This window comes from Mus caroli, unplaced genomic scaffold (genome assembly GCF_978045245.1).
Source record: "Mus caroli unplaced genomic scaffold, Mus_caroli_1 scaffold_19, whole genome shotgun sequence".
NCBI classification, from domain to species: domain Eukaryota; kingdom Metazoa; phylum Chordata; class Mammalia; order Rodentia; family Muridae; genus Mus; species Mus caroli.
The window spans coordinates 7,492,901-7,507,454 of record NW_028227274.1 but is presented as its reverse complement, the minus strand read 5'-3'; the positions used below and the strand labels follow the sequence as shown (position 1 = coordinate 7,507,454).

Here is a 14,554-nt window from a genome sequence, read left to right as displayed (position 1 = left end):
AGACGCCCTAGTTTTTGTGTTTTTTGGTTTTATTTTTAACCTGTGGTGAAGCAGACAATGGCTAGCATGTATGAAATTACATATCAGATGGGTAAGAATACAGACAAGAGAACTGAAAAATAATTTATATACTCTCTTATAGTACTTTTCTTATTGCCTAAGACTCAGCTATGTTACTCCCGAGTAATTTTCTCAAATAATCCATAGCCCATCAACCTTCAGCATGGACCATTTTGTTCTGCCTGAAGTCTTACCCTGACCTCAGGCCCTAGCTAATGCCATATAATAGATAAGTTTTTAGAAAGCTGCCCTTGTAGCCAGTTCACCACTGAATCGGACACCTGTTCCGGTGTCCAGATTTGATAATGTACTAGAGGTTTCAAGCACTACAATTTTTATCTAGATATTTGTAACAGAGCTCTGTCCTGTAGCATTAAAAACTAGATCCTGGATTCATCCACTCTGGTACTCAGTCTACGCAGGAGCCAGTTTTATACCAGCTAGTGTGCTATTCTCTCTAGTTATCTCAGGGTTCTGTTGTTTGTTTCTGATTTTCTTTTTTTCCTTTTAAAAACCTTGTTTCCTTGGTGTCCTTGATCCCCTCTGTCTCTTGTGCTCTTTGCCTCTCCTCTTCTCTGGGGTTCCCTGAATTCTGATGGAGTAGAGTCATCTTAGGGATTAAACACAGCTCTACCTTAGGATTCTATTCTTTATGAGTGTGTCCCCAATATGAGCTACCGCATAGCTGTGGTGTCTGATTTCTGTATACTCTCTACATCCGAGTCCCCTGGCATCCCATCCTATGCTAAACCTAAATTTTCTTCTGCCTGTCAGTTCTTTTCTCCATTCTCTGTCTAATAGTGGTAAGATCACTGAGACTTAAGTCCTGGTCCTCCGAAGACTTCCCATCTCAACACAGGCTTCTAATTCTAGTAGTAGCTCAAATTGCATCCTAATAATACTCAAAGAGTATTTTATTTGAAAACATCTCACTCAAGCCAGCTAAGCAAGTTTAAAGATGCTTCATTAAATATATATCTGTCCTTACAATAACATAAAACTATGTCATACCTGTCACAGTGAAGCCTGCTTTGTATCCATTAGCTGTTCCATTTTCTGGTGCCACAGCTGATGACACTGAAGAAATAGGCTTAGTGGAGTGGCAAAGAGCAGAGGATTGTCGGCTTCTACATTCTAGAGGGGATTAAAAACGACATGAAGAAGCTAGTTTTTATTTTAGCAGGCAATAGGTACACAATCCGTAAGACCACTGAAACATGTTTTTGCTTCTTGAATGGTAGCAACTTTCCTACAGCCTGATCAGACTGGCGCACAGTCTTCCTAAGTGAGATGTTATGCTTAAGGCAGAGAACAAGCACAGGTTATGGCCCACAGATTAGCTCCCACATGAAAAAGGCTGATAACCAACACAGTTTTGTTAGTTTTATGGGTAAGATAAAGGGTAAAATGTCAATAATTTATAAAAACATTAAGCTTTTTAGATACCAGGTAACTGTTTTTTTTTTTTTGAAAAAAAATGATTTATTTATTACATTTATATGAGTACACTGTAGCTGTCTTCAGACACTCCGGAAAAGGGCATCAGATCCCATTACAGATGAGCCACCATGTGGTTGTCGGAAATTGAACTCAGGACCTCTGAAAGAGCAGTCAGTGCTTTTAACTGCTAAGCCATCTCTCCAGTCCGACCAGGTAACTTCTTGTTTATAACTTAGGCTGCTTTCAGATGTTTCTACTCAATCTTAATGATTATTCAAACATAAGACAACTAAAAACTGTATAGATAGCAGGGACAAATTAGAAGGAAATTATTATTATTAGTTCTTATTAAAGGAAATAGGTAAATGGTATTCAAAATGACTATTGATAATATAATGACAAGTTTTGCATTAAGTAATAGTACTGAGGTTCTGATATGACTCTACTTGTATTGTGTATTGACTCAGTGAACACTGTGAGAGTCTCTCTCAGTCTTCGGGTTCCAACTAAATTATATGATTGATTGCTAGCCTCACAAAATAGTGTGTGGAATAGAAATGTAAATGGTTGTAACAGGGTTACAGGGGTTCTAAGGAAAGTTTCCATGGTAATGGGGCACATGCAAGTACTGAAAGCAGCTTTCTGAAAACAGTGATTATATTTTGGCATAAAGTTTAACTTCATCTTGTGCATATATGTGTATTGATATTATGTGAATTTTATATAAATAAGTATATAATTTCAGTTCCAAAATAAAATCTGCTATAAATATGAGACCACTTTTAAAAATGGCCAAGTGAGGTGGCTCAGAGGGTAAAAGTGCTTACCACCAAGCCTGATACAGGAGCTCAAGCCCTGGAATCCACACAGCAAAGGGAGACAACAGATTCCCACAGGTTGTCCTCTGGCTTCCACATGTGCTGTGGTAACACACACACACACACACACACACACACACACACACATCAATCATCAGTCGAGCAATATGGAAATGCTACTCTTCACTAGGAACATGAACTCCTTGAGCACCAAGAAGTCAAGTGTATTTATTCAAACAAAACAAAAGCTAAAGGAAAAAGTTGAAAGAGATGATGTGCCTTGGTTTACTCTTTAATCCGATTTACGGTATTCAAGAACACTCTAGAGGGAAAATTCTTTAGACTTTTCCAAGATAAGGAGCTATGAATGATATTCTTAAGATTCAGTGCTTTTGAGATTTAAGCTCTGATGACAATGGCTTGGAACACGCAGCACCATTTCCTGTGGCATTATATATTAAGTGTCACCTCAAATGCAGCCAAGAGTAATTATGGTGGAGGATTCAGAGACAAATGTGCTACTGTAATTTGGATTTACTCTGCTATCCCAAAGTCAGGTAAAACTCTCGTGTTGGCAAGAATGCTAAAGACAATTATTCTATGCAGAAAAAAATTCTCAGCATCAAAGAAATTACATTAGGACAGTAGTTAAAACTGGCAATGCCTACCAAGCACATGAAGATGAGACTTTCTACAGAGTAGCTAGCTAAATTGTTGCTAATTCCAAAGAAACAAAACTGTCCACTTAATCATGTAGTTCCCAAGGCATAGAGAGGACTGAACTGCTATTTGGCTATGTTTTGGTGAAATAAAAATAGAAAAACCTAGATTGTCAAGAACTACTAACAAACTGAAATAAAGCAAAGAGAACATTTTACACTCATGTTCTCTCTAAGTGAAAGACACCCAGGAGTGCCTTTCCCAGCCCCAGAGCTGAACACCTTCTCTGGAGACCTGCACTTTCCTGCCTCTCCTATACTCAAGATGCTTCACTTAATTATAAGAAGGGGCAAGTCAAACAACCTCCCAAAGGGCTTTGCCTTTTTGAGCAGCCTTTTGAACTTGAGTTATTTATGTGCCCCACACCTGTACTCTGAACCCTGTAAGGGTCACTTGTCACCCACACAGATTCCCCCTCCCCTCCCCCTCCTGGAATTTGATTACCTTTCCAGCAGATGAGAGGTCCCTTTGATAACACGCCCTGGGAGGTTCTGACTAGGTAGTACTTTAAGTGCTTCTGCTTCTTCGGCTGGGTGGTGAGCTTCAAGTTAATGTGGTTGGAAAATTCTGTGAAATATCGAAATCCTCTTTCTCCACAACCGATACAATTTCCAGAAAACCCTGAAATGGGGAAAGCTAATGTTACTAGTGGCCTTGTAAGCTGATACACTACTTGTAGATATGAAAAGTACAAAAATATTCATAGTCTATTGCTCCAACAATATCCCAACTTTTAGGAAATACTTCAGAAGGGAGGAAAAGAAAGCAGTGGTAGGTTTTCAGTGGAGTCTTCCCCCACCCCCAACTTTCTCCTTTCATTTTAAATTCTTCAGATAAGATTGCAAATGCTTGTCAGCTGGCACTCTCTGTTCAAACACTCGAGAAATTTAAGGTTGCTCCAATGCTGCTCTAACATGAAACTCACAGTCAAGTTGTAACAACTTCAGAGTCGTTTTTATAACAGTAAAAGACAGGGAATAAGTGCAGCATCACTCTAACAGGACAATGGCTAAAAACACAGATTTGGAAGGATCAGGTGACAAAAGTTAGAGGGAACATAAGGACAGGAACGTTGAGTGGGGGCTGAGGTGTTCAGTGACAGAGCACCTGTCTAGATGAATAAGGCCCTGAGCTAGAGCCCCAGCACTGAGAGAGAGGAAAGAGGGAGGAGGGAAGTATGGAGGGAGGGGGACAGGGAGGAAGGAGTTGGGTGGGGGAGGGAAGGAAGGAAGGAAAAGGAAGACAAAGGATTTTTGTCATAAAGCCCCTCATGCTTCCATGCTGCATGCTCCTCTTTTCTTAAGTCCTGCTGAGGAGAGAATAATTAGCTGAATGGCAAAGAATATAACATGCCCCAATAAAAGCATCTTTATGAAACCTGTCACTTTGTATATGAATAAACAATAATAAAACCCTGAATTTCAAATATCACGGTTTTATTTTTCATTACTTAAAAACAATGTAATCATTAAACCCTTGCAGCTCATTATTCTAACAAAGCTCTTGTTTAAGGAGTCTGTGAGTCTTTCTCTTTGTTCCCTGCCTAGTTTACCACAGCAGCTTATCCCCAGACCTAGGGACTATGAGCGGTTGATAAGTATTTGACCTACTATGAGACACTTAGAATCTCTCTTCTAGAATTTTATCTAGATAGCACTGGACCCTAGACTTGTGAAGGTTTGTAAAATTGGAATCTATATGTGGCTCATCTCAAGTACACATAAATTCTGGTTTTGGAGAGAGTAAGTTGAGAGCTGTGACCAGGCAGCCAGGAGGGGCAGCACGGATGACGCTGGGCTGTGTGATGATGAGCTATTCCAGACACTTCTGTTCCTATAAGAGCTAGACATAGGTTCTGTGAACTTTCCATTTCGTCTTCATTCACCCTCTCTCGACTCACCTGAGCTTCTTATTCTTTTATATGGAAAGTTTGAACAATCCCTTGGACTAATTGAACAAAATAAGACTCAATGGCCTGGCTGGAACAGGTGTGGAAAGAAAGAGGAGATGGAGAAGGCTGGGAGAATAAGAAACAATTCATTACTTTATGCAAAGTCAGCCATTAGCCCCTTTAACACACAAAAGAAGGGAAGACCAGGAAGACAGTGAGTTCCTTTACTCAGATCTGATGAGAACAGACATACGTGCAGTCATACTGATTAACGGGACAAAGGGGGAAACAGGGAGCCTTACATCCTGTATAAAGGCCATGCACCTGTCTACAATAACTGAAAGCATGACCACAGGCAAACTGACATGGCTTTCAAACCCCTAAGCCAACTTGGTACATATTAACAAGGATAAAGAAAGAAAAGAAAGGCCACAAGGATAAAAAGAACATTTCACAATACCTCTACTGGAGGATACCAATAATTCAAAACATTTATAAATGGGCCACCCAAGTTATTTCTATAACAATTATTTACTGAACACCTAGTAACTCCTTAGAGGGGAGTGGTGAATAAGAGATAATTACAACCTCTGCTTAATTAATAACTTAATTAATAGTTTATTGTTGTCATTTTATCAAGTAATGAACATTAAAATAAACTTATAAATGACTTAGAATATATTCAGAAAAGGATTATATTAGAGAATATTTGTTCATTTCTCAATTTGTTTAAGATATAGGCCAATAACAATAAATAAAAAATCATTGACTGTGTAATTAACCAAGTATCTATAGTCACTCATCCATCCATCTACCCACCCATCTGCCATCAATCTATTAATCCATCCATCTGCCCATTCACCCATCCATCCAACCATTCATGCATCTACCCATTCACCCATTCATACAATCATCCATCCATCTGCCTGTCCATCTGTCTATCTATCCATCATCCATCCATCCATCTACCTATCCTTCTGTCTATCCATCCAACCAACGGACACATAATCTGACAATGACAATGCTTTCTGTGTATGAGGATCCCCTGCTTATGAAGAATCCTTGATGGATTATGAGACCTTTTTTTAGGGTTTTTAGTCAGAGCTTCACCTCATCTGCTCTGATAGAAGAGACTATAATACTTTCAAAATGCTAAATGTTTCCCAAATTGTTCTACATCACCAATGAGTCTTAAGTAAATGAATGCGACTGTCCCTTATAGTTTTTGTGCCTCCAGGTCATAGCTTAGCTTAGTTTTTATTACACTGTACATTTTGAATAAGTGCAGCTGAATAAAGAAATGATCAAATGAATGATTGGACCTTCTTTGTTAATTTACTACAATAAGGAAGCTTTACCATTAGATTTCTCTATTAAACTATATGCTTACTTTCATTTAAAGAATAGTGAATACATTTTATTGCTGAGTACTGAGGATCTAATCTAGGTCTCATTAGCTCAGGGTGACCTTGAACTCTTGATTCTTCTGCTTTACTGTCTGGTGTTGGGGTTATAGACATGTGCAATAGTGCCCAGTATGTATTTTTTGACATCTTTGAAATGTGAAAATGATCAATATATATTAGCCAATAGATGGCTCTGGACTACAATTTAAGAAGCTCTCATATAATTCTAGCCCTTGTGGGGCAGAAGCAGGTGGAACTCTTGTTGTCTACATAGTAAGTTCCAAGTCACAGGGCCACACCGTAAGATCTTGTCAAGAAAGAAAAAAAAAGAGGTGGGGTGTTGAGGAAGGGAAGGGACCTCTATAGCATGTTATGGGATAGTTTCTGATTCAAGAGTTTCAAGGTTTTCTGATCTTGTGTAATTCAGGTGGCTTCATCAAACTAAAACAAAAATCATCTCACAATCAATACAGTAGATTAATTTTTTGTCCTCTTCTGATATTTGCACTTTAAAGACATGATTCCATTTAAATAGAAGGCATTCTGAGAAGTCAAACCTCTAGATAAACAGCAACAAACAAAGAGCAAAGCTCATATATCTACTTGTCTGTGTAATACAGAATAAATAAAAAACAAGCTAGGTGTGGTGGCACATGCCTTCAGTCCCAGCACTATGGAGGTGAAGGCAGGTGACTCTTGATGAATTTGAGGCCACCCTGGTCTATATAGCTTTCCAGGCCATCCAAGGCTGCATGGTAAGATCTTGTCTGTCTTAGGTAGGGGTTGCTATTGCTGCAATGAAACACTGTGACCCAAAGCAAGTTGGAGAGGAAAGAGTTTATTTAGCTTGTTTCCACATCATAGTCTATCACAGCAAGAACTCAAACAGGGCAGGAACCTGGAGGCAGGAGTTAATGCAGAGGTCATGGAGGGGTGCTGCTTACTGGCTTGCTCAGCATGGCTTGCTCAGCCTGTTTTTTTATAGAACTTAGGGCCACCAGCTCAGGGATAGCAACACCCACAATGGGCTTGCCCTCCTTCCCACATCAATCACTACTTAGGAAAATACCCTACCCTTTCTAGTTATTTTAGGTAAACTGATATTAAATGTAAGATGAGAAGCATCTGTTAGCTTTCTTGTCACTGTGATAGACTGAGGACAGAAGCAGCATAAGGGAGGAAGTGTTTATTCTTGCTTAAGGCTCAAGGGATGCAGCTCATCATGACAAGGGAGGAAGAAAGAGGTTGGAGCAGCTCCCAGCTGGAGCAGCAGGAGTGTGAGACTGCCCGGTATATTGTAATAGCCCTCCAGCTAGGCCCTACTTCCTAAAGATTCCCCCAACCCTTAAGAATAGCACTACCCAGTGGGCACCGAGCGCTCAACAGAAGAGCTCACGGATGGTATTATTGATTATTGTCACTCTGATTATTATGCTCCTCAGTAATCTCCCTCCTGATGGGGACATTTTATGTTCAAACTCGTCATACTTATAAAGTATTAGGTAGTATTGAAAATTTACAGACACCTTACAAAGTAAACAATTCACAAACAAATAGTTGGGAAGTGACATCAGGTTCAGATTAGTGACTATAGAGATTTACTTTATTTAATAAAATACAAAAAACCTTACATGACTAAGGATGAAATTGAGAGCATTACATGTGCTAAGCAAATACTCTTAGACCTAAAATACTAAATTTTAATAAATTGCATGCTCCTTTTTAATGTTCTCAAAAAAGTTTTGCATGCCTATTTTGACAATAAAAAAGTAAAATATATTTACTTTTTTACAAGAGAAAAATATTTCCTGTTTGAAACTAAACCATTTAAACTCCAACTAATTCAGTGACATACATGCACACATATAAAATTCTCTTTTTTTCTTTTTCCAGGGCTGAGGACCGAACCCAGGGCCTTGTGCTTGCTAGGCAAGCGCTCTACCACTGAGCTAAATTCCCAACCTCTTAAAATTCTCAAATAGGTTTTAATAAACATATATTTCAACTCCTTCCTTCTAGAAGGAGTTTCATAGGCATTAAGCACTCACCTAAAAGTGCATTTTTCCCATGGTCATCTGGTAGAAATCGCTTGTCCACAGCACAAACTAGGATGTGTTCAGGAAGGTTAGGAGACTTGGCCCCCACCAGCAGGAACCCGGCTGGGATGTCAATTTGTTCCATGCACAGTGACACTAAACGAAGATCCTTTCCAGCTTGACAAAACCCTAGAAACAGTAAGAAGGAAACAGCAGAATACTTAGGGAAGGTAATCTCTCCTTATCTACCTGTTGGGAGAATAGAGCTATTTATAAGAATCCCTCTAAGGACTCACAGCCCGTGGTCCCCAACAAGAAGACAAATCTAATCCCTTCTGTTTGGTTCCATCAAGATGACAACTCAAGCTTTTCGGCCCATAAGTAAGGTGATCATAAATATATAACAAACCTTGGAAAGTGTGTATAATTTTTCCATGTACTTGGTAAGTTTTCACACACTCAACTTTCTCTCCCTCTCTCTCCCCCTTCCTCTCTCTCTGTATGTTGGTGTTTGCTGTACTCATATGTGAGTGTGACTGTGTGTGCTCAGGTATCTGTAGAGGCTAGAGGTTAATGTCAGGTGTCGACCTCAGTTGCTCTCTATCTTATTTTGAGATCGTCGCTCACTGAATCTGGAGCTCCAGGGATCTGTGTGCCTTCTCTTGCTCCCCAAACCTCACCAGTATGGGAGTTAGTGGATGCCTGGGATCTAAACTCAGGCCCTCACATGTACAGGACAGCCACTTTACCCAAGAATCAATCCATCTCCCTAGCCAAGGCTTTATTTTCAAGATGAAGTCATTTCTAACTGGGACAAATCAAGTCACTGAACACAGATGCTCCTCCACATCACAGCAGCAGAGACTGGAGCTCAGAGCTTGGTGACTGATCAGGGAACCAGTCAGAACTAGAATTCAGAACAGACTTTTCACTAGATAAGCCAAGATATAACAAGTACTTATGTAATCAGTTTGTAATGGACTGCCACATTCACTCAGTATTTCATAATTTATAAACAAGTGCTTCACAGGCCTAAAGAGACAAACTTGAACAGAACATTTTCCTTCAAGAACTCATGTTGATCCAAGCAGTGGTGGCATATGCCTTTAATACCAGCAGTCAGAAAGCAGAGGCAGTTGGATTCTTGTGTGTTTGAGGCCAGCTTGGTCTATTCAGTGAGTACCAGGACAGCTAGGGTTACAACAGAGAAACACTGTCTCACAAAACCCAGGTAGGGTGGAGATGGGTGGCAGGGGAGAACTCGTGGTGAGTTAGTTAGAAGAAAATGTAAGAAGTGAATAATTTCAAACCCAACATCATAGAGGCAGCTGCAGCCCTGTTGTTTTAAGATGACCCTCTCTGTGCTCTAACATGTGCACTCTTTCTAGAGCTGTGATGTTCCCAACCAACCAGACACTGGAACTCTGCTCTATCTGCGCTACTTTAATATCCCACTTTTCTGGTCATAGATGATTGGTCTAGAAGCAGACATCTGATAAAATTGGCCAATCAATGATTTTGCATAGGAATTCTCAACATGGAGCTGGGGGCTAAGGAGGCATGATCCAGTTTGATCTCTGGCACCTCCCTTGTTTCTTGACCTGTGAGAGAAGTCTCTTGGCAGCGTCAGAAAGCTGGGCAGGTGAGTTTGACAGTAACTATCCTGTGATCTTTAACGTCTGAATTCTTCCAATAATTTCCTCATTTTGCCTATGCTGGTTTCATTGCGGTTCTGTCACTTGCAACAGAATGTTGGTGGAAAGTGGCAGATGAACACCTAACTCTCCACATATAAATCTGGAGAAATTACTATCTTCATTACTCATAACCCAACTCTGAAGAAATGTGGAATTCCATGAGCATTAAGTCATCTCATGATTTTACCATAAGCCAACAAATAATTGGATGCCATCAGTTAGTAAGTGAAAAAAAATTAAACCCCATCAAAATACTGTATGTTTGAATACAAATCTGTCATGCTTTGGATCATCAAAACTTGAAAGCAGGCATACCAGAGTTAGAAAGTCAACAGAAGACCAGACTGATCAAAATAATGTTGCTCAATTACTTCAGACTTACAGATCCTCTTTAATACTGATGAAATTAATCCAACTTTTAGAGTTCCTGACATAAGTAATATCTAAAAGTTACACTGAATTCCTTAACAATTTTGTTACTTAAACTGTCATCTGCTTATTTGAAAAACAAATCATTAGTATCATGAAGAATGTAAGTTATTCAGTTGATGAACTTTTTTTTTGGAGTCAATATCTGCTTTGTACTGTCCTTGGGTAACAACGTTAAATGGCTTGAGATTTGGGAATTAACAATACTGCTGCTGATGGCAGATACTTATGTTTAAGGAGTACTACCAACAGGCAGGCAGGCACGCTTCTCTCCGCAGCTTTAGGAATAGATTATCTCCTTGCCAGGGATGGAGAGACTGGGTCTCAGGAAGGTAAGGAACTTCTTCAAGGTTATAAAATGAGTCCAGTAAAGTTTAGGGATATAAGACATGGGAGTTTGTTATATAAGAAAAATGAAGAACACACTGTTCAGTCTGGCAAAAGACAAGCTGAGCACTAAGTGTGGTGGTGCGTGGCTGTGGTCTACTTAAGGGTGGCACAGACAGGCTTTTGCATCAAATTACAAAATATTAGGGGCTGGAAAGAAGCTTGGTGATTAAATGTACCTGTTGCTTTTGCAGAGGACCTGAGTTCATTTCTCAGCACCCACATGGAACAAGATCACAACTACCTATAAATCAAGCTCCAGGGGACAGATAGAGACTATGTACAATTTAAATAAAACTTAAGTTTTAAAATTACAAAATATGAAACTAGGAAGTACCTGAAAGCATTGAAAGGAGTCTCAAGATTTCTCATCAGAGAGATTACTAATCAGCAGTAAACCTAGAACACAATTCCCCAGGGAGTGGCATCTTCACTCTAAGTATGACTTGCTTCGAGGAGTGGGACATAAACTATCTTGCTAACTAGCATGCATAAACCATTGATGAGAAGTTTATGACTGCATATTAATTGGACTGCATCTCTGGGAGGTGCCTTTGTCACTGAGAAGGAAATGACAACCACAACCTGTACCAACTCACAAAACTACTGCAAGGTTTTGAGGACACCGCCATTACATAAAACCTTAAGGTTGGGGCTGAGAGATGGCTCAGAGGTCAAGAGTTCTTACTACTCTTGTAGAGGAGCACAACTGGGACCCCAGAATCTATGCTGGGTGGCTCACAGAGGGCAACTTTGTGCAGTTTTTTCTGTCCTAACCACCTTCACATGGATTCTGGGCATCACGGCGTCCATGGCAGGCACCTTTACCCTGTGAGCCATCTCATGGTCCTACTAATTCTCTGAGTGAAATTTAAATAGTCATCATTATCATCTCCTAAAACTCAACTGTTTATTGTAATTCCCCACTGTAAAAGAGAAGATGGCCTTTCACTCAGCACCTGTAGAGTGTGAGTGGAACGAGTCCCATGAACTCATAGCTCATTGAGACAAAGCCCATTGTCACAGTGTATCTTCACCTTTTATACAATTTCACATTGTTTTCATCTATATTGATATATTGTTTAATTCATATGTATAATGGGCTGCTGGATAAGGTTGGGAAGCTCAGATAAACGGGAAAAAGTAACTTTACTAATGTACCCAAATATGATCATTGGTTATACAGGGTTGAATTCATCTCCCTCCCTCATTCAGACATTTTCCTGTAATAAGGAGCCACTGGTAGCTGCTAGCACATGTGGGAAGCACTACAGCTGAATTTAGTGAGTTTTCAGACTCTCCCCCTACCCCCGCCAAAGGACATGAAGTTAGGATACATTGGGGAAATTTAAGAGAATGGATAAATTGTATCTCATTATGTACATGTATAAAATTCTCAAGTATAAACAAAACCATAAGTTTTAAATTATAATGTTAGAAATGTACTTTAGTATAGAGTGCACCTAAACATGTGAATTAGTTTAATTCCTAGTAACACACAGACATAACAAACATGCAACACACATATACATATATACACACATATATACACATACACAGAATCAGTAAGATTATATAAAATGCATCAATATAAGTTTATATACCAAAAAAATTCATGTTTCTTTTGTTTTATTTTGAGACAGAGTCTCACTAAGTAGCTCTGGCTGGCCTACAACTGGCTATGTAAATCAGGCTGGCCTTGAACTCATAGAGATTCACCAGTCTCTTCCTCTCAAGCACTGGGAATTAATGTTATAAAGATAAAAAAAATAGTAATTACAATCCAGCCTAAATTTTATCACATAGAGCAAAAATATAAAATTTGTGGAAATAAATTTCTATATCCCTTTAGCTCCAAATATCTAACTCCCACATCTGAGGTGTACGGTGTAGATCTGGGGACTGGGAATACAATTCAGTGAGCGCCCTTCCCTGGTTTGCTTGGGATTTCTACAGCCACACCTGGGGATGGGGGAGGGAGAGTAGTTTTGGGTGTTTTTTAAATGATGAAAACATTTAAATCCATCTGTCTCTCCTAAAACAAGGAAAAATCTTTTATTTTTGAATCTTCAACAAACACTCCTTTTTTAAATGTATCTAACTTACAGTTAATTAAGCTACAACTACTGAATCATAAACTGTAGACAGTTGTATAGCATAAATATAAAAGAACATGTTGATAATGTATTTGTCAATTTAGAATAATTGCTTTCTACTTAAAGTTAAAATTTTTAGGAGGCCAAAAAGATGGTTCAGTAGTGAAGAACACTGGTTTTTCTTCCATAGATTCTGAGTTCAATTCCCAGAACCTACATGGTGGCTCACAACCACCTTTTTTATTTGATCCCCAGTTTTTTCATGCAGGACTATATGTATATGACAGAGTACTCATAGACATAAAACATTTTTATCATATGCCATGCAATGACAGAATTATTTAAAAAAGCTCAAGGAAGTTTAAAGTGTCTACATTTCTAAAAGTGATTTGTTACTCAGAAGATTGGGAAACACTACCTCTTCCAACCTCTTCAGTATGTAAGTGAGAGAAAGCTCTGGGAAGGCTAACCTAATGTCCTCAGCCAAGTCACCATAACCAATGGAGAGGGTACCAGAAGCCAGCTCTGACGCCAACGGAGGTGCTCCTTCAACTTTTAAATCTCTTGCTGGCCGGAAAGGCATATGCCTAAAATCCTAACACTTCAGATACTAAGGCAGGAAGACCTTGAATTCAAGACTAGCCTGTTTTGGCTCCCATAAACTCATGTGTTTAAATGTTTGGCCCATGGGGAGCGGCACTATTAGGAGGAGTGGCCTTGTTGAAGGAAGTGTTTCACTATGGGGGCAGGCTTTAAGGTCTCCTATGCTCAAGCTTCATCCAGGGTGGAACACACATCTTCTGCGGCCTGAAGGTCAAGATGTAGAACTCTTCCAGTACCATGCCTGCCTAATGCCGCCACACTTCCTGCCATGATGAGAACTAAACCTCTCAAACTGTAAGCCAGACTTAATTAAATATTTTCCTTCATGAGTTGCCTGGGTCATAGTTTTTTTTTTTTTTCACAGCAATAAAACCTAAACTAACACACACACACACACACAGAGAGAGAGAGAGAGAAATAAAAATAAATAGGTCTCAAAAATGACAACAGAATAAGTGTTCTTCTGACTTGTGCCTAATGCTTTCCCTAGCTCCAGTGTAGCATAGGATACTGCACTATAATCTTTCTTGCTTGTTACTATCAGTTCTATAACCTGTTCTCACTGTGCTCCTTTTAGTCTGAATTCTGTGGAGCATTTACTATGCTATCCTTGTCAGCTGTGGAGTATGCCATCCTCCACCTAGCTCATTCTCACCGATGAATTCTGAAATTCAAGGATTTAGCTCTCAGTGGACTCTCACGACTCTCATGACTCAAGGCTGAGGGTTTCCAGACCTAGAGTTTGTCAGTCTGGAAAGCTTTGACAAACCACAAGAATGATCTTGTAATCCTGATCTCTCTGTCTCTCTCTGTCTCTCTCTGTCTCTCTGTCTCTCTCTGTCTCTGTCTCTCTGTCTCTGTCTCTCTCTCTGTCTCTCTCTCTGTCTGTCTGTCTCTCTCTCTCTCTCTCTCTCTCTCTCTCTCTCCCTCAGCCCCCTTGTATGCCAAAGGACCATGTCAGGCATTTTCTT

At 39.6% G+C, this 14,554-nt stretch overlaps 1 protein-coding gene across 2 annotated transcripts in view; it reads right to left on the bottom strand.

Annotated features, from left to right (window-relative positions):
* Positions 1–14,554, bottom strand: part of Greb1l (GREB1 like retinoic acid receptor coactivator) — a 237,796-nt gene that overhangs the window by 82,472 nt on the left and 140,770 nt on the right. For both annotated transcript variants that reach the window (XM_085833393.1, XM_021150817.3), the window contains exons 5-7: positions 8,384–8,560; positions 3,483–3,659; positions 1,072–1,194 (exon numbers count right to left, since the gene is read on the bottom strand). In XM_085833393.1, the coding sequence (XP_085689519.1) occupies positions 1,072–1,194; positions 3,483–3,659; positions 8,384–8,560 (477 nt within the window). The remainder of the gene's footprint in view (positions 1–1,071; positions 1,195–3,482; positions 3,660–8,383; positions 8,561–14,554) is intronic.